The sequence below is a fragment of the Platichthys flesus genome, chromosome 16 (genome assembly GCF_949316205.1).
Source record: "Platichthys flesus chromosome 16, fPlaFle2.1, whole genome shotgun sequence".
Classification (NCBI taxonomy): Eukaryota; Metazoa; Chordata; class Actinopteri; order Pleuronectiformes; family Pleuronectidae; genus Platichthys; species Platichthys flesus.
This window is the reverse complement of record NC_084960.1, coordinates 2,897,163-2,923,203: the sequence shown is the minus strand read 5'-3', so window position 1 is coordinate 2,923,203 and position 26,041 is coordinate 2,897,163. Positions and strand designations below refer to the sequence as shown.

Below are 26,041 nucleotides of genomic sequence, written 5' to 3'. Positions count from 1 at the left end.
CTGCATTTCATCCTGTCTACCTGTACACCCCAAACTATTAAATAGGAAACAAACTTTAATATAAAACATTATAAGCACCAGGGGAGGCATATGTTATAAGGAGAGAATGTGAATCTACAGAAAACTACTTCTGCACCTTTTCATTTATACAGTCTTAATCTTTATTGTTTTGTATTTGACTTTTCAAATCAGGTTTCATCTTGTTCAGAGCCTTTCATTGTACTGACCCTGAGTTAACTGCATGTAACAAATAACATTTGATCTAAACACAGTAAGATACATGTGAAAAGTATTAGTACTCTCAGTGAGGAGTATACTCAGCTGTGTGACATGTTATGAATCACAGTGATACTCAGTCTATACTATTATCAGGTAGTATTATTTATGTGTCCACAGAGGAGAGGTTCGGGGAAGGTCCTGGTCCCACGAGGCATCTCACAAAGTAGGTGAGTCACCTCAGCGGTCAGACCTTTACCCGCTCAAAAATTCATCTCGTAGTTTGAACGAGGACACAGGCGTCACCCCGCGTCGTTATTTTCCTTACTCATCAGTTTAAGGCATGAGGAGTGGAGCGCGGGCACGAGCATTGAGCCGGAGCCCTGGGGTTCTGTGTCATGGTGTCAGCATCTGATCGGGGACAACATGTCGGGGTGTGTGTAGAAACTCCTCTGAGGGGGCGAGGTGGTTGTTTGTTATGTAATCATAGACAAGAAGGTTTCTGTTGATTCATAAAGAGGTTCTAAACACATGTCTCTGATGTTTGTTGTCAAAATGTGGGCGTGTGGCGCAAGAGCTTATGGGTAAGGAGCATCCGGGTTCCCTCACAATCTCAACACTAATAATGGATTATAAAACATGATCAAATCAAATTCACTTTGTTTCGCGTTGCAATAAAACACGTTTTTAACCTTTATATTCGTGACGATTAAACGAGTTAATTACAACAAGTCAGCGAAACACAAATCCCAACGGGCCGCAGTGCACCCTGGGTGGACTCGGCTTCCGTAGTCGTACATAAAGATTTGTCAAACGCGAGGCGGCGAGAGAAAATGGCAGACGTCTCCCTGGATGAGGTGATACGACGGCGCGGAATTAACACGAAGGCCCCAGCGAAACGGTACAGAATCCACTAAATGTGTCGGGTAATAATCGTTAGAAGGGACGCAGTAACTCGCCGCATTTAAAAAAACTGCGTAACGGAGCTAGTGGACCACAGTATGCTAGCGTTAGCTGATGCTAGCTGTGTCGTAAATGCTAAGCTAAGTAGCTGATAATATCTGAAGGCCTCGAAGTTGGAAGCTCATTTTTCCACTTTGGAAAGTCGTTTATATCCACAGCTTTTTCTTGGATAATACAATTTTAGTCGTCGAAGTAGCGCAGTGGTGGAAACTCGGTTACTGGTCCGCTCCTGTTTGTAGCTTTACTGGTCGTAAGCTAACCAGTAAGCGAATGATGAAGATGTTGCAGCCAAAACACGTAGTTCATTTTCTGAAATGAATAGGTTCAATTATAATGTTTGTTTGTCAAAGGATCAAGATTAAACATGTCTTTATAGTCCTCATCATTAACGTCAAAGCCAGTACACTAAATATCACATATACTTATAATATATATGAGTAGCATTGTCTTGTTAGTGTCAGAGCCCAGTATATCAAATACATTCCCATTGTCTGGGTTAAAAGAGTTAATCCACGAATTAATGAATTAGGTGTAATCGTTGTTTGTGATGCTGCTGAAATATGATGTATTTGTAGTTCCATATACACAATCCTAATGTGTGTAGGAGTAACAATTCCTTTTCTGTCCTCATAGGCCCACGTTTGCATGGGGTGCAGGAGGAGCTGGCAAAAGCTTTGATGCCAGGCAAAAGATTGGAGTTGATGTCAGACAGCGGCTTGGTGGAGGAGGAGGAGGTGGAGGAGGTGGAGGAGCAGCAGCCACAGGTAAAAGTTACAGATGTTTCATAGAAAAATTAAAATGCCCTTATGTTCAACTGATCTTCGATTGGTATGCTTTAGGGATTAAAAGACATGTTTACTATCAATGCCTTGACTCCCCTCAGGTTTTCAAGTGAAAGATGCCAGAGAAAAGCTGGTACAGAAAGATGCCCGATTCAAAATCCGTGGCCGAGGAGGAGGCAGCGGCGGTGGAGTGCAGGACGCACGTCAAATGATCAACTCACGCAAACAAGGGCAGTTTCCGGTTCCTGCACAGGCCATGCCAAAGACAGGAGTAACACACCAGCTACATAGCCAGACACTTGTGCAGCAGATACAGATGCACCCAAACAACAATCCGGGTGGTATGAACTCACGGCAGTATGGTGCTAATGTACAAGTGCTGAGGGGCAGTGCACCCCCACAGCTGAGCACTAATAAGAGAATGATGGATGCTCGTGATAGGCTGAGCCTCAAGAGGAGTATTGGCGGATCTATGGGAGATGCCATGCCGCCCCTAAAGATAACAAAGACCATCCAGGTTGGTTTGAAATGAAGAGCTGTGTTTGTGTAGAATCAGCAACACACCCTTCTTGAGAGTGTGTCTATTGAATTGCTTGAACATTTTATCATGCCCACTAATACATGATGCTTCCTTTTACAGCAACGGCCGTTAGGGATGTCAAGTGGCATTCGTCCAGGCACACAGGTAGAGCTCTTTCTCCTGTAATGTTTAAACATGACAGATTGAGTAACTCTTGTGTTTACAATAGATTTAATCTGAAAGAGAGCGTTATTATTCCTGAAATGGCTAACTCTGTAAAACATGGTTTCTGATAATATCTTTTCAACTCCCACAGCCGGTTTCAAATGATCTGAATTCCAACTCCAGTAAACAAATGAAGCTTACTTCTGCAAGCATGCTACAATCCCGGGTAAGAACGAGGACTCAGCACAAACTTGATAGTATTTTCAATTATTACATCCTAACATTGAATAACACTCATCATTTCCACTCCTATTTCATATAGTCTGGAACACTTGGCTCCATATTCAACATGTCATCGCCAATCACCAAGGTGGTTCAGAATGACTCCTATACAGCCCCACGCCCTCCGGTCCCTGTGACTCCCATTCGGTCCAACAGCAGCATCGCTCCCACCCGATCCTCCGCTGCAGCCTTACAGCCAATCTCCAGGAGCCTGCAGCAAAGCCCAGCGGGAGCCAGCACAACTGCCCCTGCTCCCCCTCAGGTAATCATCGCTTACTAGCAGCTGTAGGCCAGAATGCACTCCTCTCCTTCCTTTGTATCATGTAACCTTTTCTATTTATTCAGAGTAATATACATCGGATGCAACAAATTCTATTGAAAGCCTTTTTTAAAGAAGCCACCCAAGATAACATTGATAGATGTTGTGTTAAGCCCATCAGATGTTCCGATACAACTTGTTTAATGTATATTTAAACTGCTGTGTGATACTTACTCTGTATGCAAATGATGATTCCTGTGATTGTATTAGGGCTCGGCTCAGGTTGAATCCTTTGTTAAACAAAAGCACACAGAGAATACGCAAATGCTTTATGATAAAATTAGTGCCACCCCTCCGACCTGAAGTCTTACACGATACCAGTTTTGCTTGTGGGACTTTCTAGCAAATCTCTTCACATTTTTATTTAGTAATTTCCAATACAGATGCTTTACCATGTGCTGTTGTCATGTTTCTTTCCAGCCCACTTTCAGTCCTTTGGAGGGGACCAAAATAACGGTGAACAATCTGCATCCTCGGGTCACTGAGGAAGACATAGTTGTGAGTGAATCAAACTCATTGACTACAAACTTTTATATTTGATATTCAGTGGTGTGCTGAGTGCTGTTGTACCACGATGACTCATTCAACGTGTGCTTGTGCTATTTGTCCACAGGAACTGTTCTGTGTGTGTGGTGCATTGAAGCGAGCACGGCTGGTGAAGGTGGGTGTGGCTGAAGTGGTGTTTGTCCGCAAAGAGGACGCTGTCAGCGCTTACAGGAAGTACAACAACCGCTGCCTGGACGGTGAGTGCCAGTAGCAAGGACAAGCGCATTAGAGGGTTTTGGGAACTGTCTTGTTTTGCTTACATGACTTGAGTACATATGACAAGTTTAATGGTTGAGGACAATTTTGTAAATATTTATTCAAAGCGTTTTAGTTGACTACAACTCTCCAGAGTGATGACGTTACTGTTGTTTCTGTGTATAATAACTTTGCTCCTTATTCATCTCCAGGCCAACCCATGAAGTGTAACCTTCATATTCAGGGAAATGTCATCACATCTGATCAGCCCATTCTATTGTAAGTGAACCTGCAGGGCTTCGTTCTTTCATTCCAAATTAATCTGGTGTAACTGTGTTTGCATGCAAATGCAACATTTTGCATATTTTGCCTTTTTAAGTATAAACATCCCTCATATGGCTCAAATTAAATATTCATGTTATCAACTTCATATAATCTAGCAGTGACTATTTATGAGTTATTTGTTCATTCTAACTTGAACAGTGATACAGAAAACAGATTTTGGAATTGGGTTATTCCTTCTAAGATATGGATATATAATTATTTTTTTAAAGCTTTCAGTTTCAAGATGGACAGCCAAGTTGTGTTTATACGTGTGACGAGTCTATTGGCACCAAATCAAACACATTTAATCACATTCAGGTGATCGAACTACTGATTTCTATGTACTTCCAAGTAAAACTCTACCCAATACTACCTGAGGAACTAAAGACAGAAAAACGTCTTACAAGCTTTACTCTGAAATATCAATAGCAGTGACTGTTGCCAAAGTCGTGGCTCACATCCTTCACTAGAGTCTTGTAATCACAGTACTTTTTATATGACACTTTCCATTTTTGGGGGAAATTAGTGGAGTTTTGACCCTGTTCTCTTCCCGGCTCCTGCAGGAGGCTCAGTGACACCCCAGGCAGCAGCACAAAGAAAGACGGCCTGCCTCCCTCCTTGTCTCGTCCCGCTGGTCAGCGCGCCTCCTCTCACCCCACCCCAGAGGTCGACCCACAGACCATCCTAAAAGCTCTGTTCAAGTCCACTGCACAGTCCAGCACCACCGCTGAGCCCCCCAACTCACAGGCCACCGCCTTTCGCATCAAGATATAGCTCCTGTCTAGTGAATATTGCTGCATTCTCAGTGTTTAGAAAGGAACTGTGGTTCTCACCTTGACCGCGGCCATCATTCTCATAGCAAAAGATTTTTACACATTTGATATACATGGAAACTCCGGAACATGGAATTCATGGATGTCGACTTCCTGTTTTTTGCTCTGTTGTTTCCAAACTTCACCCGTTTGTTTCTTAGATGGACCAGTGGAAAGAAACGTGATGCGGTTTGTTGTTTTAATCCAATGAGGTGGTGGATGCCAAATTACACTGTGTTTTAGGGTTGCTCTTTTTTTTGGGACGATTCAATGTCCCTAATCTAAACATGCTGAGTTTTTTTTTTTAATACTCCAGTTTAACTCTAATTAAACCAAACATCCCAATTAAGAAGAAACCGTGGGTACATGGGTCGTATGTTCACTTATATTGTCTGCATGTATTTCAAAGTGTGTGTGGGAAGAAACGAACGATCGACTAAGACTCATTTAAACCGCAGACGATGTCTTACCATCTAAAATATTCAACAGTTGCTTGTGGTAGAAAATCAGGAAGGACCGGAACTACGATCCCATCATTTCAGTGAACCCATCTCATTTTGTGATATGGAGATTCTTGTGTGTTCTGTCGATAGTTTTACCTGGCTGTCTCGTGTTCCGATCGGCATATGTTTAGTTATTTCTTTATATGCGTTACATTTGATTTCTTCAAGGACTGTAAATTACTTTCAGACGCTTGTCAGTCAGTCGAGAGGAACCTAGAGAGTGAAACGTGAAATGTCACCATTAAATATTTAGCTTTGTATATGTTGTCTGAGACTCTTCTTTCCTTTTTTCTATATCATTGAATAAGTGTCATAGTGAAAATAACAACAGATATAGAATGGAGAACTGATGTAAATCAAATAGTCAACATTTTTTTGTGTATGTATAAATACATATTTGTATAGCAATCCCAAAAGGTGCTTCACAAGAGGAAAAATTATATAGATATACATGAATATGTAAAAACTACAATATATATATACCAATTTGGATATGGTTAAATATTTATAACAGTAAAAACAAACAATTTATACATCCTAAATACAATGCAAGAGTTTACACTTTTAAATAAGTTTGTATTTCTAATATATTAATTTGCATATACCTAAATAAACATATGATATATTTAATTACAGTAATAGTTATTGTATAGAATGTATATTACAATGAAAACATGATATACCGTTAGTAACGGATACAAATATACAATATTATTAAAAAACACGCTCTAATACTTTTCTTTACTTTTGGTTTGTACTTCCGGTGTGAGGGGTCACAACAAAATGGCGGCGTCCAAGAGGAAACATGCTAGTGGGCAGCCCTGTATCATCCCTGGAGGCTTCGCAGGTACTTTGTGATGAAATGAAGAATCTTTAAACACGTGTTTACACCAGGATCGAAGCTTTTCCTTGTGATCTGACTGTGATGGAGGTTATTGATCTGTAGCTGTTGTTTAGGACGGACAACACGGGCTCGCCTGATGTTCACAGATGTTTAACGTGTCGCTTTCTTCTTCTTCTCTGTCCCTGTCTCTCTTCTTCTTCTTCTTAACAGTCTTGTCCCTGAAGTTCAGCTCCGACTCCGCAGCTCAACACACAGTTTATGTGAAAGAGCACAAAGTTCGAGCAGAGAAGAATTCACACAGACCTCTGGACCGGACGTTGTTTGTCCTCAACATCCCCCCGTACTGCTCCGAGGTACAGTGTGTGTGTGTGTGACTCTGGGATCGTCTTCTGAATAGGTTCAGACTTAATCACAGGCTTTTATCAGTGTGAGAATCAAATATAAAATATAGATCAAATCAAATCAACTTTATCCCAATGGGGAGAGTGTTATTGCTAAAGCAGCAGCTGACACAACATTGTGCAACAAACAATAACCAGAGCAAAGGGACATATGGTAAAAGACTCACAATAATACAGCAGAATAAAAGTAAGGTGAATATTGCAGCTGCCCTAAAAACACTGAACATGTCTAAACAAAGAATATAATATAACGCTTTAAAGATGAAATTCCTAATCTGGCATAAAAAGTGTCAAAATGTGCCAGACAAAGTGTGAAGGTTCTTGAGATACAAGGCTAAATCAATATGTTTCCTTATTGAGTCGTGTGATGGACGTTGGTCTTGTCTCAGCACGGATCGTTCCTAATACCGTGAACCAGATATCATTCTTCCTGCTGTTTGTGTTCCAGGCCGTTGTCACCGAGTTATTCTCCCAGTTCGGCTCTGTTCAGTCGGTGGAGCTCAGAGACCATCCAGGCTCCTTCCAGGAGTCCGGTCCCAAACTGAGCAAGCTCTTCAGACCAGCTGAGAAGAAGGTCGGTGCCTTGGTTCCTCCTCCTGCTGCTGCTGTTTGCAAAACATTCACACTACGAGTGTTTTACCTGGTGTCTCTCTCTCCACCTCTTCCAGGGTTTCAAAGTGGGATATATCGTGTTCGAAAAATCCTCCAGTGTAAGTTCAGCTAAATCCCACCCGGCTGACGAGCCCCTGGTGGTCTGCACCGAGAAGCATCCCGTGAAGACCGGAGTGCAGAGTGAGTCGTGCACTCGTTTCCTCATTAATGCAACATTTCATACTATTTTATCTTTTAATTTCATACTGTGGTGGTAATGTTCTTTTAAATGGGGACCAAGTATTAGACCAGATCTCAAGGAACATTGAGGACTCATGAGGGTTCAAACGTGTTCTTATCGCTGACCACTTGGGATCCGACCACTTAGGACAGATGTTGACTTCAGGTCTGATCCGGATCTTAAGAGTTTCAGCCTTATGACACATGTTCTGTGGTATATTCCTCCCACCAGAATGGATTCAACAGTACACAGAGTCTTTCATTCAGCCGGACAAGCTACAGCAAAAAGTCGACTCCTTCATGGAGGGCTACGACAAGCGGAAGAGAGAGGTGAGAATTCTGCTGCATCACACACACCCTCTCCCCCCTCTTTTCTACTCAGAACATGTGACTGAAGCTGGGTTTTGTTTTTGTCACAGGCTGAGGAGAAGCAGAAGGAGGAGGCCGCGCAGGAGCAAGAGGACGAAGAGGGCTGGGTGAAGGTCACCAAAGGTCACAAGGGCGCCAAGGCCCGTCCCCACAGCGAGGCAGCCAATAAGAGGACTCTACAGAAAGAGATCAGGAAGAAGAAGAGGAAGGAGCTCATGAACTTCTACTCCTGGCAGCAGAGGAACACACAAAAAGAACGTAAGTTGCTTATATTTAAACGGCGCCATTGTAAACATTTACGAGAATTAGTCGTTTTAGTTTATTCTTTACCCTGGAGGCTAGAAATCGTCTGAAAGAGAAATAATCACGCTTTGCAAAATCAGAGTCTCTGATACAAGTCTTTATTTTTCAGATATTGCTGACCTAAGGAAAAAGTTCGAGGAGGATAAACAGAAAATCGCTCTGCTGAGACAACAGAGGAAGTTCAGACCTTACTGAGTCGACTACCAAGATTCATATTCACTCATTTCACTGCTTCTCTTTTTGTTAAACCTTTATTATAAAAGGAATGTGTTAATAAACTGTTATTCTGATTCACTATTTTGCATGATTACTGAATAACTTGCACCTCAGAGGAGATGAAATACGTTGGGGGGGTAAAGTGGATTTCCAGAGAGTGTTTGAAAGTTTCATCCAGGAGGAGACAAGCAACATCACAGCTTGAGAACTATCCCAAACCCAATGACTTGCACGTTCTTATTCTTTTTACCATCCCACCAGTGTCTGATGTTCCAAACCTAAGGTCAAAATAAATTAGAATGCACATTAGAGAAGGTCAAATGATTTACTGGCACTGTTCACTGTCAACTTGTGCTTCAGAAGGTTTCTGTATCTCTGTCTTCTGACACCGGTTGATGCTCAACCACACAGTGAAGAGCAGGACCAGCAGCAGGGCGGCACCGACAGCAGAGAGGATGTACACCAGCACCTGGAACACTGTGGAAGAGGGAAGGAACCTTCATGTTAGGTTTTCAATGCCGCTTGCCTGTTAGCAGGAGTACGTGTAAAAAAACGATCTTGAAACTTGGCTGAGATGTGGGGTATGGGGCCGATTCGATTGAGGGGGATTTTCATTTGACAATCTCAAGAAATAATGCAGAGAACTTTATTTAAAATACAAAGCAGATAATCTCGCAATAATCTCGTGATATTTGGTGTGGATAAGGAGGAGTATGTGGAGATCCATATAGAAATCTGAATCTAAATGTGGTTTCATAAGGAGTGAAGTTCTAGTTAGTTTTGTGCTGAACAGGAGTCACCTGTGTCCTGCTTCACACACAGAGTATCTTCCACTTCGGTGTTGTTCTGTCCCAGCAGCAGAGGCCCTAAGGAAACCAACAGGAGCTGGTCCGACTCAGTCGTGGTCTCTCTTCTCCGTCTCTCGCGCTCAGATGCTGGGAGAGGAGAGGGGGGGGGTTAACAACCACACAGACAAACATGTGATACACAAGGTGATGAAGTACTCACAAATGATGGCACAACTCTGTGCACAGTCAACATCGTCTGTGCAGATCTCCACCCAACAATAGAAGAACATCTACGAGAGAGATTACACAGTGAACAAGTCGCCATAGAATCTGTTTTGCTTGGTTTAGTTAGTTGAGATAATAAACTCCTGAAACCTGACCTCCTCCTCACTGGGATCTCCCGTTTGAGGGTCCAAGAAGGCAAATGTCTTCACATCAAACCTCCTCACTTGGGAGTGGGAGGCCGTCCTCCCCAATTGGTCCACAGGGACAGAGCTTCTCATCTTGTCCAAAGGATTCGGGCATCTAGGAGATGATTCAGTTGTCAGCTGCCAAGTAATCCATGGAAATAGTTACTGTCAACAGGGAGGTAAAGTCTCCATGTCTGTGCAAAAACTATGAAACTAATTATCACTACTTAATAATCGGATCTTGATGAATCAGACATGTTTAGAGAACTGATATTTATGAGTTTGTGCAATTTGACTGTTGACTTTCTAGTTTGATTTTTATGTTACCACTGTAGTTTCCCTGGTCTCACCCGTCATACAGGAGCATCCACACAGAGTGTCTGGACACCGGGTGGGCAAAGCAATCCTGCACCCGCAGGGAGAGGGTGGGGTCTGGGGAGGGTTGTGCGATGGAGACTTCCACATAAGCAGCTGCACGCAGAGGCAAACTCAGTGGAAGCTTCTCCTCAGGAAAGAAGGACGTGAAGGATGCATCTAGAACAAGAATCCCAAATAGAATCATTCAGGGTTTGTTCTCAGGAACAAACAAGCGCACTGCTCTTCATCTCATCACCTTTGGCTATTCTCATCTGCACTCTGATGGTTCCCAGTGCAACCACGGGCGGGGGGTTTGTAAATGGGAACAAGGACCTCACGTCAGCTGCAGGATTCAGATCTGATCTTGCATACTCACACTGGACCTGGAGACTAAAACCCCACACATACCAGTACATCACTACCATATCATGTTTTCATAACCAGTAAGTCCTCTGCCAGATCCATCAGCAGTCAAAGCTGACCTGAACGGAGAACGTGTGGATGTTCTGTCAGTGTGCAGCTCCTCCACCTCCACATCATAGATCACAACATCTCCTTCCACCTAAAAGCCAGGCAGAGAAAAGAAGGATGTGGATTCAAGCAACTTTTCACTGATAAAGAAATTCACAAGGAGTAAAAAAGTTTAATGCTGCAACAGAGAAATCAGCCTCACTGAAGTAATCAGCTCTTGTTGTAAGACAGTTTTAAACCTGTGACTCTATAAAAATGATATTGACCCTTGCTTTGACTCAATATGATTCCAGATTGACCTTTGTACAATAAGTGATATTTTATGCTAGTGCTAGATATCAGATTCTCTGTGAGCAGCTGAATCACCTTCTTCTTTGCACCACAGTCTGTGACTCCGATCTTGAACACAGCCGTGTCCGCGGTGGCGACCACAGGGAAACACTGGGGCTGATCTTTGACGATGAGGCGGCTGGGAGTGACGGGCGGGTCCGTGTCTGTGGCCTGCACCGAGAACACGAAGTGTCCGTCCAGAGAGCAGGCTGGAAGATGAAAGGTTTATATTAAACGTTTAGAAAAGGAGCAAAGTGTCCAATATGGCTTCAATCTCACCGTTGAGTCTATAGAAGCAGGTGGAATCATCAGCATCATAGCAGCAACCCAGTTTGGAGCAGGCATCACTGGAAATGATTTGATGGCCACAGTCCACTCGCAGAGCTCGGTCTGTGCCACACTGTCCAGGCAACACTAGAGCAGAGCAGCGTGTTTAGGCTCCTGAGCTGGTGCAGTGAAAAGAAATCAACAGAAACATCTGCCATTGACTTTCAGCTGCTCCATCAGCCGTCTCCACTCACATGTCGGCCTCAGAGGAGTCCGCTCGCCCTGTCTCCTGATCAGAGGACAGCTGATATTCACCCTGAACCACTGATCCTCTCCCTTCAGCTGCACATGCAGAGGTATGACCACTCGGGTGCTCTGAGGGTCAAAGGTCATCACAACATGGACGTTAGGAAGCCACCATTAGTGGATTTCCATGCACACACATAAACAAACAGTGCACATCTGGATGACTCATTTCTATTAACAAGTCTGAAACATCTCCAACATTTCCTGCTGCGTAAATAGATTCATAATTTGTTTTTTACAATTCCATGTGCCAGTACCATTAAAAAGTTCTCATTCATTTATTATGAGCCACAATTAGAAATGAAAAAACTCTTAATTTTAGGACCAAAGTATAAAGATGTGTTGTGCTTTATTTCCCTGAGGATCTTGCTAATCAAATTCTCACACTGAATGATTTAGTGTTTTCACCTCAATCTGAACATAGCAGCTGTCGTATCTGCTGAAGAAGGAGATGCTCTGGTTCTTCTCTCTGCTCGACATCACTCCACACGAGTCCTCAGTCTGAGGCACTGGGACCGTGGCCCCGGACAAACCTGACAAAACACATTAATATACCATTTTTAGTATTGGGGGGGGGGGGGGGTTCAGATAAGGAGATAAGGAAGGACACTTTTTGTCCCACAGTGAGGACATGTGCTGTTTTGCAATAAGAACAGTTAATACAATATAATCGTAATAATAACCAAACCTTTGTAAGGTACTTTACAAGTTTAAAATGAAAAATTGAAGGCAAACAAAGGTCAATTTAAAAGCAAGATACACATGAGTGCACACAGCGTATTGAATTGAATCTTACCTCTCACATGAATATTGTTTCTGACCAGTGGAGCAAACACAGCTTTTATCCTCCGGACCGAGCAGGTGACTCTGGGCAGGACGAGCAGCTTCCTCTGCTCGGGGCTCCTCTCCACCTGGAGGCTGGACACGCTGCAGCAGTGCTGAGCCACGAGCGCAACACACAAAGAAATCCAACAAAGCTTCACACAACCATAACTCATCTTGTTATCGCTGGGATGTTTTCACTGAGACGTCTCCTGGCTCCAGAGACTCTTTTCTTTGTGGGTCACGTGACACCTGTTAATTAGTGTTGATTGGTTTGAAGCTTGTCATCATGCAGAGTGTCAAAGAGGTGTGTGTCCACTGGGATGGAACAAAGTTGATTAACTGTCAGACACTTTGTCTTTCTTAGAAGAGTGAGACAGAAAAAAAAAGGGAATTAATGACACAACACAGGCTAAGGCCTTTCCAGCTCTCCTCCCTGTCGCCCTATGGCAGCGCTTGTTCCCATCCACTTCTTATACAGCCACATCCTAAACCTCCACTCACTGCTACATCCTGTCAGCATCTGCATCTGTTGAGGCTCCTTCAGCTGTGACGAATTCCAAATCATAAATTGAATGTAGAACTGTTGTTGTTGTACATGTGGACATGCTTTCATCATGTCATCTGAATTGGGGATGACAGGTTTTCAGTGGTATTCACTGGTTCATGATATCTTTAGGGCATGTTTGAGCAAAAAGGTGAAACAAAGTGCTTTAAGCCTGTTAACCCTTGATTTGTTCTTAATTATGTGACATTAAGGTTGAGTGTCTGAATCACATTGTGGTTTAACATTAACTTCACAGACTCTTAATCATTCTGTCCTCTCTCCAGAAACAGTCTCATCACTTTTATCTTTGTTTTAACCAAAGAGAATTCTGACTGATCCAATCACTGATTGGTTCAATGCACTCAGTCAATGCCTGTATGAGACAGTAGTCCCCTGGGGGGGTTGGTTATATACGGTCACATCCATGAATGACTAGAACAGCTGTCACCCTCTATGTTACATGTAGGTGTTCACATCCTGTTTGACAGTTGAGCCTAAAGTATTGATTCCTAAATCACATTGTGTCCTTACGTCTTGTCCCTGGTCTCTCTCTGTCTGGAGCCTCTGAGTTAGATATGAACGTCCCTGAGAGAAGACGCTACAGTGTCCAGTTGGTCCTTTATCTAGAACCTGACCTGGGATCTGCTCAGAGCGAGAAGGGACAATCTGTGGAATGAGACCGGCACTATTCTCCTGTACAGATATACTGTAATATACTGTAATATACATAATATATATATATATTATTTATATATATATATATATATATATTATTTGTTAGAGCCGGAAAAGTGACGTCAGCCCGCTATGATGGCAGTCACGAGGTGGTCACGGGGCCTGGTGACGTAACGCCTGTGACGCAGTAGGGCACCCCCCCCCCCCCAGAGGCACCGACTCAGAGACGGAAGCAGCCGGACAGCAGAGAGCAGGACGCGGCTCACCGACACACAAACATGGCGCTCAACCGCAACCACTCGCAGAACGGAGGCGTGTTGATCAACAACGGAGAAAGGTGCGTGTCCGTGTCGATTGTGTGTTTGTGTGTGTGTGTCTGAGTTGTTTCCACCCGGTCGCACAGAGAAAGTGTTGTGTGTCTGTGTGACGTGTTTACTTCTCCAGTGCGTCGTCAACTCGGTGCTAACCTCCTGCTAGCTGGCCTGGTTAGCATTAGCATACCTAGCCCAGCTGTGAACGGAAAAACTACAGACGGAATACAACTGTTGTGTTCACCGTTTGTGTTGCAGTTATGTTTGTTTTGTATTATTGTCAACAGACTTTAGACTGTGTGACGTCCTGACAGCTGCTTTGCGTAACGACGGTAACTTTACCGTTAGCACACTATCAAAACAGGAAGCAGGATGTTGACATCACGTTGAAAACATTGAGTAACGTGGGTCAACTTCCGCTTGTGAGAGGCGGTTTGTGTTTTATAACATATGTTGTACAACACTGTGATGATCTGTTGTGTTTCCTCCGTGTCCAGTGTCTGTAACAGGTTGATATGTGTCTGTTGTTTCTCACCTCAGTGTTTTAAGGGAGTGTAAGAACGTGGAGCTGTCCTTCACTGATGTCTCAGGGAAGACCGACCTGCTCAAGGGGACCAAGAAGGGCTCAGTGTTCCTCACCCCGTACAGGGTACTGTCAATACTGCTAACACTGTCAATACTGTCAATACAAGTACAACAAATACCCCTCCAGGCCTCCTGTTTGGACAGTGTTCATGTTCTCATTGGTCCTTGTGTGTCTCTCCCCACATTTCTCTTCTCTCGATTGCTGGTGTAGCTGCTGTTTGTGTCCAGTAACACCAAGGACTGCCTGGGGTCGGCCATGTTCCCCTATTATATGATGAAGGGCTGCAGTATTGAGCAGCCAGTGTTTGCAGCCAACTACATTAAAGGGACAGTTACAGCTGAACCAGGCGGTAGGTGGTCTTTTGTTTTTTACTCTCAATCTCCCGGGATATTGGGTCCAGACATCCAGCTCACCAAAACCTCTTGAATCTCATCCTTTTTTCCAATTAGTGTCTTCTATGTTTGTGGCTCCTCTGCTATATCTTGAGATAATTTTGTTATTCCAGTTTTCACATCTGTCATATTGTCATCAACACGCCCACCTGCTACTGATGATTCTATAGACATGTTTCTGCTGTATTCTCACACAGGCTCAAAGACTTTGTACTCTGGTGGTTTGAAATGTGAAGAATCTGCATTTCTGTATTTGTTCTAATTGTGTTCGCCTCTGTCATCAGGTGGCTGGGAGGGCCAGGCTCATTTCAAGATGTCATTCACCAGTGGAGGAGCCATCGAACTGGGACAGCATCTGTTCAAACTGGCCACAAATGGTATGAATGCTATTTTACTTCATCTACGATTTTACAATCCTGAATATTCATTTGAAGAGGGGGAGGAAAAAAGGTGAGGAAAAACTCAAAGTGTGAATGAAAACCAGAGACACTGTCTTCCACTGCAGCTTCTCGTGCTGGTCCGGCCCAGAATGGTGCTGCCTCTTACGGCTACCCTTCACCTGGGGTTATGAACGGCTACGGCCCAGCCCCACCTGCTCAGCATGGCTACCCGTACCCACCCCCTCCCCAGCAGAATGGATTCTACCAGGCGCCTCCCGCTGCTCCTGACAACATGGGCTACACCTATCCAACAGCTGCTGCAGGTACACAACTCAGTGCTTTGTAATATTTGAACGCTAGAGTCTGCTGCAGGTACAGAGGATAAATACATTTTCTTTAAGGTTGGTTGAAGGTTAGAGCTCTTAGGCTCTGCTTCCCTACATGTGCATGAATATTCAAGTGTGGTTTGGGCGGCAATTTTCTGTCTGAGCAGCCTGACCTGAACCCGACAGGCAGCCTGGTTTTTGTGTCCGAACCTGACCCCAGTCATTTCCAATTAGAACGTATTGGTTCCCAGCAGGTCCTCTAGGGCTCGGGTCAGGTATCCTCATGTAAGCATTACACATGTTTATTTTTGTATACACAGATTTTGCATTAATAATGCTTGAGGCACACATAATTCTGCAGTTTCTTTGTCTCCCTGTCATGCTATTGTTGTTTTTTTTGGTCCATGTAACAAGTTGCTGACAGACTGTAACCTCCACTGACCTTGGAAATCCACCTCACTCGTCTTATCTTATGTGTTCCAGGAATGTACCCGTCTGGATTTGACTACATGGCCCCCCCTCCCCCTTACCCTGGGCCACCCCAAAACTGGACTGCACCCCCTCAGAATTGGACAGCAGCACCACAAGCAGCTCCAGGTCTGTTTCTCTCTCCTCCCCCTCTCTCCCTCTCTTTTCCTATCTGCATGTCTGCGTCACTGCACCTGTCACATCTGATCCGTCTGCCTCAAAGTGAATCACTTTAAAGCATACCCCCAAAAAAAGTGCTGTTGTCTCATTTGCTCCACATCAAAATTACAAAGAATCAACAAACCACCCTCTTCTCCTCCCTCACGTCCTCTTTTCTCTTTTTGCACCTTGTGGACTCCAGTGAAAAGTCTCACTCTGCTCAGGCTGTGAGTCGGGTCACTGCTGAAATGTCAGTTTGGCTGATCTTTTTATTTCAAGACAGAGCTTGAGTTGGACGTTTGCCTCCGTGCTGCTGGATTTTGTCTGGAGCATTTCGGGAGCTGTCAGTTGTTGTGCTTCACTTGACTCATACTGTGCGCCTCCTCGCATCAGTTCTCCACACAGTGTTGGGAGCTGCAGCGTCTGTTACTAAATATGTTCAGCAGACATCTCTGTCTGTCTTTGTAAACCCTGTCTCTTGTCTCGTCTCACTTTACGCACAGGTAACTCCAAGGCGGCTGAGGCAGCAGGCAGCGCGTATTACAACCCCAGTAATCCACACAATGTCTACATGCCCATGGTCAGTTGCTCTCCATCTCTTCTCTTCAGTTGCAGTTGTGTGTTCGTGAGAAGGTAATAATACAATGTTTGTGTTCTTTATCCCAACACAGGAGCGGCCTCCACCTTATGCACCTTATCCAGACATTCCCAAGAAGAAAGACAACTGAGGCCCAGGCAGCATCACTTCGATGACACTCTTCTCTCTTCCTCTGTATCTTATATCTATTTCCTTAAGTCAGGAGTGGGGTTGATGGACACTCACTCGAGTAGAATGCAGAAAAGAAGATCCAAGTAATAGAGTGCTTTCAAGATGTCAGTGATAATTCCCCAGTGAGTGAATGAATGATATTTTGGATACTGGAATCACATCTTAGAAATGCTTTTATTCCTTATACTTAAGTTCAAGTGATTACCATGAAATGATTGGCAACTTAAATCTCTGGCTTTGCGGAGCCTCGTTATTAATAACATTTCCTGTGATGAGATTCAATTTTTATTTCTGTCTTGGACACGTGGGCGAGGGCAGAAGAACTGTCCTGGTTATTCGCTGAAAGGAGGAGTCAGTGCGGGGAATGTATTTTCTAAAGGCAGATTTATTACCAAAACATTTTGTAGCAATTTCCTGATTGCAGAGTCTATAGATATTAACCTTATCAACTTCTATAAGTATTTTTGCAGTATCGTTGCAAGAACCGTGTGTTCCTTCCTATACAGATTTGCATTGAGTGTTTGTTATCAATATAAGAACCAGAAAAGGGTTGAATAGTGTTCAGTGATACATTATCCGCCTGATTAACATTTCCTTCATATACGACTCATGTGCTTGTGTTCAGTCTAAGTGATTCCAGTTATTTTAAGATTCATATCTCCCAGTCCCCTGCGTAGTTACAGATGATCAGAGGGAGAAGTGTCGGCTTTGAAGAAACAGGGGATCAGATAGATTTCTTACATAACAACTCTTTGTATGTGCAATATTTTAACCACACATAATAAGGTCACAGGTTGATTAACCTGGGTTTACCTGCTTGACCCCTTTCACATCTGTTGTATTCATGAATGCAAGGCTGAAACCAGAACCCTGCTGTTGGGAGTCATTGCACCAGTGTGGGGTTACTGGGCCTCGTGGATTATATGAAGGGCCTAGAGTGTTTTACCTGCTATTGAAACTTGTGAACGTCGACCATTTATTCCTAATTAAACTGAGGCAAGGCTCCAACAAGCTGTGTAACCAGATCTAAAGTTAACAACTGTTTGAAGGACTATTTGCACACAGCAGTAGTGGAGAGAGGTTCGATTTGCGATTTGAGTTTTAGTTTGCTTGAATTTCTGTATATTAATATTTCTTTTCAATTCCTTGTACCCTTTTTGCCGAATTTTGTCTGTCAGTTAAAATCTAATAAATGTCATTTATTAAATTTCACATTTTGAAGTGTTTTTTTGTCATTAATCTTTTGTCACTAGTCTGTTTTAAATAACTTATATCTGAGATGCACAGTCACCATTGAGAGACATTTCTATATCTTTAGTTTGAAAATTTGTAATTATGCTCATGCTTTAATGTTGAAACTGTTATTTATCCAAACAGTACTCAAATTTGCAGCTTCCTTAATTTATTGGCAATCATTTCGAAATTAAATGATTCAAGCTGACTTACACCTTTTATAAATATGTATAATATGTGAAACTAGAAATGGTGTCTATCTGGTCTTCAGAGGTCTGTTCTATACATGTTACCCAGAAACAAACAACTACGCAACATGTTTATTATGTCACGAAACTACCAAACCTGAACATTATATTCACTCTTATCACATTAAATCACAATGTACAGATGTTTCACATAAAGTCTCAAGAGTCTGAATAAATAAAGATGTTACACAAAATAGTCACTACACACAAATTCTTTCTCGACCAACACATCAGCTGACTGGTTAATTTCCCCTCACAGCTTTCCACACATCAACTCATAAAGACCTGATCTACTTCATGGCTCGATTCCTGTTTCTTCCAGTTCCTCACTCAGGAAAAGGACGTGTGCTTTTAACTACCATGAATCTGATGTGCAGAGACCACGTGACCCATGTCCCCCTCTGTCAGTCCCTCTGTCACTGTGACTGACAGAGGGAGGATTGAACATGCCCGTCACAAGCGCCTGCTTCCAAAGGGAAACTCAGGGCTTTAGCTATTTCTTTTTTCAATGTCAGGTAGAGTGGAAAGGAATCTGAAATGTATTCGTGCCGTCCACAGGGAGCTCGCTGTTCTCAGTGAGTGGGAGGACGGTGACCTTTCCTCCTGCGTTCAGGCACAGTGAGGGGGAGTCATGGATTTGTTTTGCATGTAATTAATTCTAGTGAATAAATTATGTTGCTTGTAATTAAAGTGTATCTTTCGAGGGGATGTTAACTTATTTGTTTGGATAATTTAGATAATACAAGGATGAAATAATAATCCGATTGAGGTGGAGTAGGTTATTTCATCTTCAAATCTCTTCAGTTGTTTTTAAATACTATTTATTCTGCGAGCTACTTCCTGATCCACACCTGTAATCCTGTGGCAGTAACAAACCAGTTTAACTAAAGTCTGTAAGATCTATTTTCTCTCGGCTCAGAGAACTAAACTCAAAGTCCTGAAAGTATTCTGCATGAAAAACATGTGATTCCACTAAGTTCCATCCCTTCTGAACTCTACGCTCGTCTAGGAGCCTTTAGTCGCTGTGATCACATGTTGTGTTTCCGAGTTTAATTACAAACCAAATTAGAGAAAAAGTGAAAATGAAATGAGAGGATGCTGCGCTGAAGTTCTAAATCCTCCCGTTGCTTCAACACTTAACCTCAGTGAGGCAACCATTAAGTATATATGACAAGCAAAATGATGAATGTGGGTAAAGGCAACACGGGTAATCTGTGAGTCCACGTGTGTGTTCAGAGGTCAACAAGGTCGCCACATCGCTCCGACCAATCAAATACTGTAAGAGCTACAGGAGGGAAAGGGAGGTGACGGTTGGGGAGGAGAATTGGACTGCGACCCGGCGCCTCCTCCTTACGGCTCCTCCTGTAGAAACCACACCTCGTTGCGGCGTCCATAAGGCTTGAGCGGCGGGTCGAAGCTGCAGCAGAAGTACTGCTTGCGCTGGAAGGGGGCGCTCTCACCCAGGGTGCGGGTCAGACGCAAGGCCTCCGCTCGGAACTCGCTCTCCGCCGCGAAGCCTCCGAACTGACTGAGAAGAGAGAACACGGAGAGGACGTGGATAATTAGTGCTGGGTCATTATGTGGACTTTGTAATGGCTGCACTGTCTCGTTGGAAAAGAACAGGGAGCTGAAACACACAGGGAGTTTTCAAACATGCAGCAGTGAGGTCGAGTGAATCTGCCAGAGGAGCAGCTCCTTCTCTGAATCTGAAAACATCAACTAAGGCCTCTAAATATAAGGGCTTAGGGCTACGAGTGCGTTGGGGTCATGTGAGGTAGCATCATGTGTTCGCTTCTCACATCAACATGCACACAAAAGGTGAAACTCGGTGTTTAACATACAGAGTATAGACCGTCATGCCGGGCCGCTCCTCGATCCTGATGGCACTGTCGCTGGGAGTGGGGGGGCTCTGCTGGTACGCGGTGGGCACACGGATGCCCACCACCAGCCGGCGAGACAGGACGCCGTCGTTCCGCGGGTACACCGTGATGATGAGGGGCGCGGCTGTACCCATGGCCTCACCTTGGAGGAAGATACACGAGTCAGACGGTGGAGTTAAACAGTCGAGAGGAGCAGAGTTAACGGTTCCCCTGCAGAGTGAGGAACCCGGAACCTAAAGGTCAGGATGTGAGACTTTGTGTTGAGTTCATAATATCATTGTCTAAATGTCAGCACTGATAGTTTCCATCCAGACGCAGCACAACAGGCCATGTAAATCCCCCCCCCCCCCCCCCCCGCTATAAAGAGCAGACAAATGAAAGGATCTGGTTTGAACTTCTCGTCGGCCGAGGTTACGTTTGTCTGTTGACCTGAAGAGAGGAAACATGAATCAGCGTCTGAGCATTATTCAAATGTGTCCTCTAGTAAAGCCAAGTCATGTTCAGGTCAGAAGAGACTAAACCAGGAGAAGCATTTAAAAAACCTGCTCTCTACTCGCTGTAATAACCAGGGACACACGGTGGAAATAAAGGAAAAAAAAGATGATAAAAAACTCTCTGCTTCATACTTCTCTCATCTGGTTCATTTTATAGACACAATTATTAGTAACAGGAAAGATAAGATTATACATATTAGATGGGTTCATGTAAATAAATATATCTTAGTGCACTGATCCACTTGGATATTGATGTTTCAGCGGATTTGAATGAAACTTGGTGGAAGGATGTGATGGGAGTCAGGGAAGAAGCCATTTCATTTTTGTGTGGATCATCCAGGAATTTCTTTATCACTGTCTTTAAAGTTGTGAGAATAATTCGTGGATCTTGGTGAAAACCATCATGGACATTCAGGGAACTGATATTTCTGAGTGTGTGAGTTGTGGTGCAGCCTGATGAGGACTGTCCGGCCCTGGTGGAGGTGTGAGTTCTGCTTAGTGCCATCTGATGAGTTCACCTTGTTCGTTGCTGCCACCAATGTACATGAGCAGCTTCCTCACCAGCTCCCCCGTCGCCTGGTCGAAGCTTCGTCCCTCCGAGGACACCACGGCGTATTTGGCAGCATCGTATCGCCGCACCTCAAAGCTCACTCCGTCCTGTGCCGGGCAGAAAGGGGAAAGCAGTGAGTGGCTTTCAGGCGTAGTAGGTCAGCCACAGCTACACTGGGAGCTTTAGTACACCCACATGCACAAATCACACAGTCGTCCTCTTCCTGGCGATGGGCGCAGGGGAGAGGTTAAGCTCAGATATGATTCACCTCTGACACACTGATGTTGACAATCTGCTCCCGAGGACGAAAGCCCTGAACTGGCGTTGTTTACACTTGGAGGGTTTTGTGTGTTTGTGTGTGTGTGTGTGTGTGTGTGCACATAAGCGCGTGTTAAACCAACGTGGGCAGCCAAAAAAAAAGATGGAGAAGGAACATATTTACACTGATGTGATTTAATTTCTTCTTCTGCTCTGCAGGGATCAGTGAGCTTACAGAGAATAATAGGCAAGAGATGCATGGTCTTACATAACCGTGCACAGGCAAAGACACACACACACACACACACACACAGACACACACAGCTTGCCCCCACCCCCCTCGACACACAGCGTTAATATGATGCAACAGTTTTGCATCAAACATGATTAAGTGGGGTTAATGTGGAGCACAGTCACTGAACTGTGCTGCTGAGCATTAACTTTAATATGTTTTGAAGGAATGATGCAGGTTTCAAACACACACTGACAGGATTCAATTATGTGGTGTTTCACAGCACATGGATCTGCAGTACAGTTTCATAATGTTATTACAATAAATCTGATAGAATGTCAAGAATGATCTAAGAAATAAAAATGATAATTTCGCAGATTTTTTCTGTCGCACAAAAAGACGAGAATGGAAATCTGCTTTCCACTGTTTCCTCTCGTTCTCACATCGGCTTCCTGAGCCCGTTTTCTCTTCCCTGAGGGAAAATTCAAATCTAAAAATATCAAGCAGACGATTTTGTCTTCATATTGTAACTTGATTTGGTGACTCTTTGCATATCCTCCAGTCACAGGGTTTTAAAATGTCCTCTAGCTGCTGTACAACTTTTCATCCACTGACTCTTATCTACAAACCCACTCCAGTGGAAACTCATGACCTGTAAAAACCCGTGTGGTGTGTGTGTAATCAGACGCTGCAGCCGCAGTCGTCCCTCAGCACATACGAGATAACACCATGTTCTCATGAAGGTCGGACGTGTGACAGGTAGCCGGGCTCCTGCACACTAATTACGGGGGTTTGAGCACTGAACAGGTTGTCAGTGGGACAACCGCTATGTTCTGTACGGTTGAAACACCAAGAAAGCAGAGCTTGACTTTAGTGAAGCTCTGCAATTAATTTGTCTTGGTGGTGGTTGTGTGCATGTGTGTGTTAAGCTGCTGTCCTCTGAGCTAATGCAGTGATAATTACTCTGGGTCTGGAACAAAGCAACACAGAAGGTGTAATCATTCCTACGACTGTCATTTCACCTTCTGTTCAAATAATGACCTGGATTCATTAGCAACAGGATTTCTCCTGTTTGTGTGTGAGTGTCTAAGTGCGTCAGTCTGTGCTGTGTATTGTGTGTCAGTTTTAATTAAGAGTGTAGAGTGTCAGAGTCGGGCGGCTGCTCTGGGATCAGGTGACCAGCTCGGATTTCAATAGCTGCTGTTTAAGCATCAATCAATTCCAGAGGTTCGATGGAACGAGCAGCTTTGACTTGTCAGCTCTGGATCACAGTCGGTTCCATCACTGCAGGGACTCTGGATGATGTTCTGCAGTTTATAAACCAGCCATCATCATCCACGTTGTCCTCTTTTGGGCAATTGTTGATTTATAGTAAACCCAGAGACGTTCAGCAGGAACCTGCATCGCTCTGAATGTGAGTCTCAAATCACTGTTAAGCAGTTGTGTGTCTTCTGACTCGTGGATGTTGGTACTTTGTGTCAGAGCAGATCTGCCTCTCTGTGAGTGTGTGTCAGTTTGGGTCATTTGATTCCCCGGCCTGTTCGGTGAGTTGCGGTTGGACATCCTTTGTCTGTGCTTGAAAAGTTAGCTGCCATTGAAAGATAAAACACACAAAGCCGCTGTCAGGACCCGGCTGGCGCTGGCATTCCACGGCCTGATGCACATCTACAGTATTGTACTGTAGGTCAACAGGTCAGTGGAGAAGAACCTCGAAAATGGCTGTCGGGCATTTGGTCGGTTAACATCACACATCACTGGGCTTACTGGAATTCTTCCAAAGTGTGCGCACGTTACAGATACACAAGTACACAACATGAGTACATAAACACAACAAGGGGGAGGGGTCGTGCCCTTCCTCTTCTGTGACGTTTCATGTTTTCTGTATCAGCGGACGGTCAGTGTATCAGTGTACACATGTGTGAGCTCATCGTCAGTTGACCTGTGCCCTGTGGTTTCACTTGCACGAAGGCACACACACACACACACCAGCTTTATTTCCCATGAATACGTCCACAGTGCCAAAATGGACAAAAGCAGTCACCCAAAGCTTTGAGCAGAACAATAAAAAGCTTCTTCTGATTTTATGAGTGTGTTTGATTGGTTAAGGGTTAAAAACCCGACTCGGCACCATCTTTTATAAATCTGTGGCTTGTTGATTGGCAGCAGGACCCCAGGCCGGGCTGACACTCTGCCCCTGACTGGGGCTTGGCAGGCGTCCTTATAGGTCACAAGCAATTAACAGCCAGGCTGCGCAGGCGAGGTTACAGGAGGTGGAAGGAAAACAAGTCCATTTTAAACAGAATCCCCCTAAAATAACCCACTCAGGGTTGAGTGCCGGATGAAATATTCATGCACACAGGAGCAGGAATCTTGCACCTTTACAGTTGTGCAGGATTACTGCGCGTAAAGACGGAGGAGAGGTGCGTAATGGACAGAAACACGTTGCTGGTGAAGTTGTGTGTGTCCTCACGCTGCTTCTCACTCACCTTGGTCTCGGTGCTGAGCAGCTTGTATTCCGTCTCCTCGGTGTTTCCGAAGAGCGAGTTCTTGATCATGCCAAACATGTCGCCTCGGCCGGGTCACCTCTCCTCGCTCCTCTGTCTTCCCGTGCGCCCTTGTGCCTCTTTTTTTTTGTTTGCGCTTTGGACCTCTCCCCTCGGTTGCTGGTGCAACTCCTGAAGGGACCTGGATGAACGACGGGCAGCGGTGTCCTGATGATCCAGAGTGGAACAGTGCGCGCTTCCTTCCACCGATACGCTCACTTTCTCTCTCTCCTGGGAAATTAGAGATGCTGAATCCTCGCCCCTTCGGAAAGGAAAGAAGAAATCAGCCTCCTCTCTGACGGATGGACTGTCTCCTCCTCCTCCTCCACTTCCTCCTCCTCCTCCTCCTCCTCCACACAGCTTGACGCTCACTTATGTCACCACCTTTCACTCACAAACGTTTAAGTTCACCAAAAGCGGAGCATCGAGATGACAGCGTGCGTCTCCACAGCTTATGGCCCCTTAGTGACGTCACCTAAGTGTAAAAGTCACCACCTTGAAAACCCTCACCTCAGACAGAGAGAAGCCCTTAACGGTTTCAGCAGCACTCTGTTTGTCACGTGGTGTCTCATGCAGGATCCAGATGTGTGCAGAGGCATATTTACATTCTGTAGTTTTGTGTAACATACATTTGGACACAAGCTTTTTGGTTTGTCAGGACGCATCGGGCTTTGTATCCAGGGTTGTGTTTGTGTGTGTATGTGTGTTGGTTTGGAGAGCCGTGCACGGGTGCTCGTCTTTACTCCCCGTGTCACTGTGCGCTGATGTGCTTGAGGGTTGGTCTATTTAAATTCCCACTGAAGGCAATGTTAGTCACCGCTGGAGAGCAGGAGCAAACAGGAAGGAGAGATTTAATGAAAAAAGTGGGACGGAAACGTTTGTTGTGTTGTTGGACAGGAACAGAGAGATGACAAACTCACTGCAACACAAAATTCAGTTTCTCCAAGTATTACCTTTTAGGATTTTGGAGACGTCTCCTCTCATCTCATTACCAGATGTTGCCACAGGTGCACAACACAACAACCCACTGGCTGTCTGTCCCCCAGGAAGCTGCCTGGAGACCAATCTTCAACTGTTAATGTTAACAGCCAGCAAAGGCTTTATGGACATTAATTTTCAACTCAATGATTCATGTATTTTTATTTAGTAGAATTTAAATAAACCTATGTGGTGCAATTCACATATAGTGGAACAAACTGTGATTAAGATCAGACTTTGAACTTGCTTTTATTTGTTCAGTCACCGTATCACACCAATTTCTACACAATTACATTTTTGTAACCCTTATTGTATTAGATTTTTTAAATATATATTATAAACTTATTTATCCTTATATTTAGCTTCTTTTCATTCATGATTGCTTGAGAACAATTTGATCGATTTGCTTGTTTCTTCTTTGTAACATTGTTTTATAAATAAAGATCTTCATTACGTATAAATGTAAAAACCTTAAATAAAACAATGCTACCAGTTCAATCTATAAATAACAACGTTAAATATTCCCAGTGATTCCATCCGTATGAAGTGTGATGTTTATTTACCTTTACCTACATGCATTTAATTACCAGTTTAACTGATGCACAAGCAGGAAGTTTGATTATGTGATGTCATGTTACCAAGTTTGTTAAAAAAACACAGGAAGTGCAGC

General features: G+C 44.0%; 5 protein-coding genes and 1 non-coding gene across 6 annotated transcripts; 3 read left to right on the top strand and 3 right to left on the bottom strand.

Moving 5' to 3' along the window:
• Positions 1 to 407: 407 nt before the first annotated feature.
• Positions 408 to 561, bottom strand: LOC133971645 (U12 minor spliceosomal RNA). Its single transcript, XR_009924395.1, has one exon. It is a non-coding gene; the product is annotated as a U12 minor spliceosomal RNA (small nuclear RNA).
• Positions 562 to 1,000: 439 nt separating this feature from the next.
• Positions 1,001 to 5,887, top strand: poldip3 (polymerase (DNA-directed), delta interacting protein 3). Its single transcript, XM_062407773.1, has 10 exons — positions 1,001 to 1,117; positions 1,813 to 1,943; positions 2,063 to 2,478; positions 2,602 to 2,646; positions 2,798 to 2,872; positions 2,969 to 3,190; positions 3,668 to 3,745; positions 3,861 to 3,990; positions 4,201 to 4,267; positions 4,876 to 5,887. Exons 1-10 carry the CDS (start codon positions 1,050 to 1,052, stop codon positions 5,084 to 5,086), a joined length of 1,443 nt encoding a protein of 480 aa, XP_062263757.1. The 5' UTR covers positions 1,001 to 1,049; the 3' UTR covers positions 5,087 to 5,887.
• Positions 5,888 to 6,393: 506 nt separating this feature from the next.
• On the top strand, positions 6,394 to 8,670 carry rrp7a (ribosomal RNA processing 7 homolog A). Its single transcript, XM_062407816.1, has 7 exons — positions 6,394 to 6,474; positions 6,682 to 6,824; positions 7,321 to 7,446; positions 7,541 to 7,664; positions 7,936 to 8,033; positions 8,123 to 8,330; positions 8,485 to 8,670. The coding sequence occupies exons 1-7, from the start codon at positions 6,411 to 6,413 to the stop codon at positions 8,568 to 8,570; spliced, it is 849 nt and encodes a 282-aa protein (XP_062263800.1). The 5' UTR covers positions 6,394 to 6,410; the 3' UTR covers positions 8,571 to 8,670.
• On the bottom strand, positions 8,460 to 12,622 carry LOC133970721 (zona pellucida sperm-binding protein 4-like). The gene is made up of 12 exons (XM_062407754.1): positions 12,317 to 12,622; positions 11,929 to 12,053; positions 11,469 to 11,589; positions 11,227 to 11,361; positions 10,984 to 11,156; positions 10,629 to 10,708; positions 10,403 to 10,536; positions 10,140 to 10,323; positions 9,760 to 9,904; positions 9,600 to 9,669; positions 9,392 to 9,526; positions 8,460 to 9,068 (listed from the first exon to the last, which is right to left on the bottom strand). Exons 1-12 carry the CDS (start codon positions 12,516 to 12,518, stop codon positions 8,917 to 8,919), a joined length of 1,656 nt encoding a protein of 551 aa, XP_062263738.1. The 5' UTR covers positions 12,519 to 12,622; the 3' UTR covers positions 8,460 to 8,916.
• Positions 12,623 to 13,767: 1,145 nt separating this feature from the next.
• Positions 13,768 to 18,167, top strand: wbp2nl (WBP2 N-terminal like). The gene is made up of 8 exons (XM_062407817.1): positions 13,768 to 13,901; positions 14,416 to 14,524; positions 14,672 to 14,810; positions 15,138 to 15,230; positions 15,359 to 15,556; positions 16,043 to 16,156; positions 16,690 to 16,766; positions 16,858 to 18,167. The coding sequence occupies exons 1-8, from the start codon at positions 13,843 to 13,845 to the stop codon at positions 16,912 to 16,914; spliced, it is 846 nt and encodes a 281-aa protein (XP_062263801.1). The 5' UTR covers positions 13,768 to 13,842; the 3' UTR covers positions 16,915 to 18,167.
• A 326-nt stretch (positions 18,168 to 18,493) lies between these two features.
• On the bottom strand, positions 18,494 to 24,725 carry LOC133970783 (heme-binding protein 1-like). Its single transcript, XM_062407837.1, has 4 exons — positions 24,337 to 24,725; positions 21,329 to 21,467; positions 20,278 to 20,458; positions 18,494 to 19,964 (listed from the first exon to the last, which is right to left on the bottom strand). The coding sequence occupies exons 1-4, from the start codon at positions 24,412 to 24,414 to the stop codon at positions 19,787 to 19,789; spliced, it is 576 nt and encodes a 191-aa protein (XP_062263821.1). The 5' UTR covers positions 24,415 to 24,725; the 3' UTR covers positions 18,494 to 19,786.
• Positions 24,726 to 26,041: the final 1,316 nt, after the last annotated feature.

What these genes read in the sequence shown, in the direction of transcription:
- poldip3 (XM_062407773.1), top strand. Translation starts at nt 1,050, where the DNA reads ATGGCAGACGTCTCCCTGGATGAGGTGATACGACGGCGCGGAATTAAC. An exon ending in AGATAACAAAGACCATCCAG is followed by an intron (nt 2,479 to 2,601) that starts GTTGGTTTGAAA and finishes TTCCTTTTACAG; the next exon opens with CAACGGCCGTTAGGGATGTC. An exon ending in CTGCCCCTGCTCCCCCTCAG is followed by an intron (nt 3,191 to 3,667) that starts GTAATCATCGCT and finishes GTTTCTTTCCAG; the next exon opens with CCCACTTTCAGTCCTTTGGA.
- rrp7a (XM_062407816.1), top strand. Translation starts at nt 6,411, where the DNA reads ATGGCGGCGTCCAAGAGGAAACATGCTAGTGGGCAGCCCTGTATCATC. An exon ending in CATCCCTGGAGGCTTCGCAG is followed by an intron (nt 6,475 to 6,681) that starts GTACTTTGTGAT and finishes TCTTCTTAACAG; the next exon opens with TCTTGTCCCTGAAGTTCAGC. An exon ending in TCCCCCCGTACTGCTCCGAG is followed by an intron (nt 6,825 to 7,320) that starts GTACAGTGTGTG and finishes TTTGTGTTCCAG; the next exon opens with GCCGTTGTCACCGAGTTATT.
- LOC133970721 (XM_062407754.1), bottom strand. Translation starts at nt 12,518, where the DNA reads ATGAGTTATGGTTGTGTGAAGCTTTGTTGGATTTCTTTGTGTGTTGCG. An exon ending in ACTGTGGTGCAAAGAAGAAG is followed by an intron (nt 10,709 to 10,983) that starts GTGATTCAGCTG and finishes CCTGGCTTTTAG; the next exon opens with GTGGAAGGAGATGTTGTGAT. An exon ending in TGGATGCTCCTGTATGACGG is followed by an intron (nt 9,905 to 10,139) that starts GTGAGACCAGGG and finishes ATCATCTCCTAG; the next exon opens with ATGCCCGAATCCTTTGGACA.
- wbp2nl (XM_062407817.1), top strand. Translation starts at nt 13,843, where the DNA reads ATGGCGCTCAACCGCAACCACTCGCAGAACGGAGGCGTGTTGATCAAC. An exon ending in TTGATCAACAACGGAGAAAG is followed by an intron (nt 13,902 to 14,415) that starts GTGCGTGTCCGT and finishes TTCTCACCTCAG; the next exon opens with TGTTTTAAGGGAGTGTAAGA. An exon ending in AGTTACAGCTGAACCAGGCG is followed by an intron (nt 14,811 to 15,137) that starts GTAGGTGGTCTT and finishes CTCTGTCATCAG; the next exon opens with GTGGCTGGGAGGGCCAGGCT.
- LOC133970783 (XM_062407837.1), bottom strand. Translation starts at nt 24,414, where the DNA reads ATGTTTGGCATGATCAAGAACTCGCTCTTCGGAAACACCGAGGAGACG. An exon ending in TGCTCAGCACCGAGACCAAG is followed by an intron (nt 21,468 to 24,336) that starts GTGAGTGAGAAG and finishes TGCCCGGCACAG; the next exon opens with GACGGAGTGAGCTTTGAGGT. An exon ending in GGCATGACGGTCTATACTCT is followed by an intron (nt 19,965 to 20,277) that starts GTATGTTAAACA and finishes CTCTCTTCTCAG; the next exon opens with TCAGTTCGGAGGCTTCGCGG.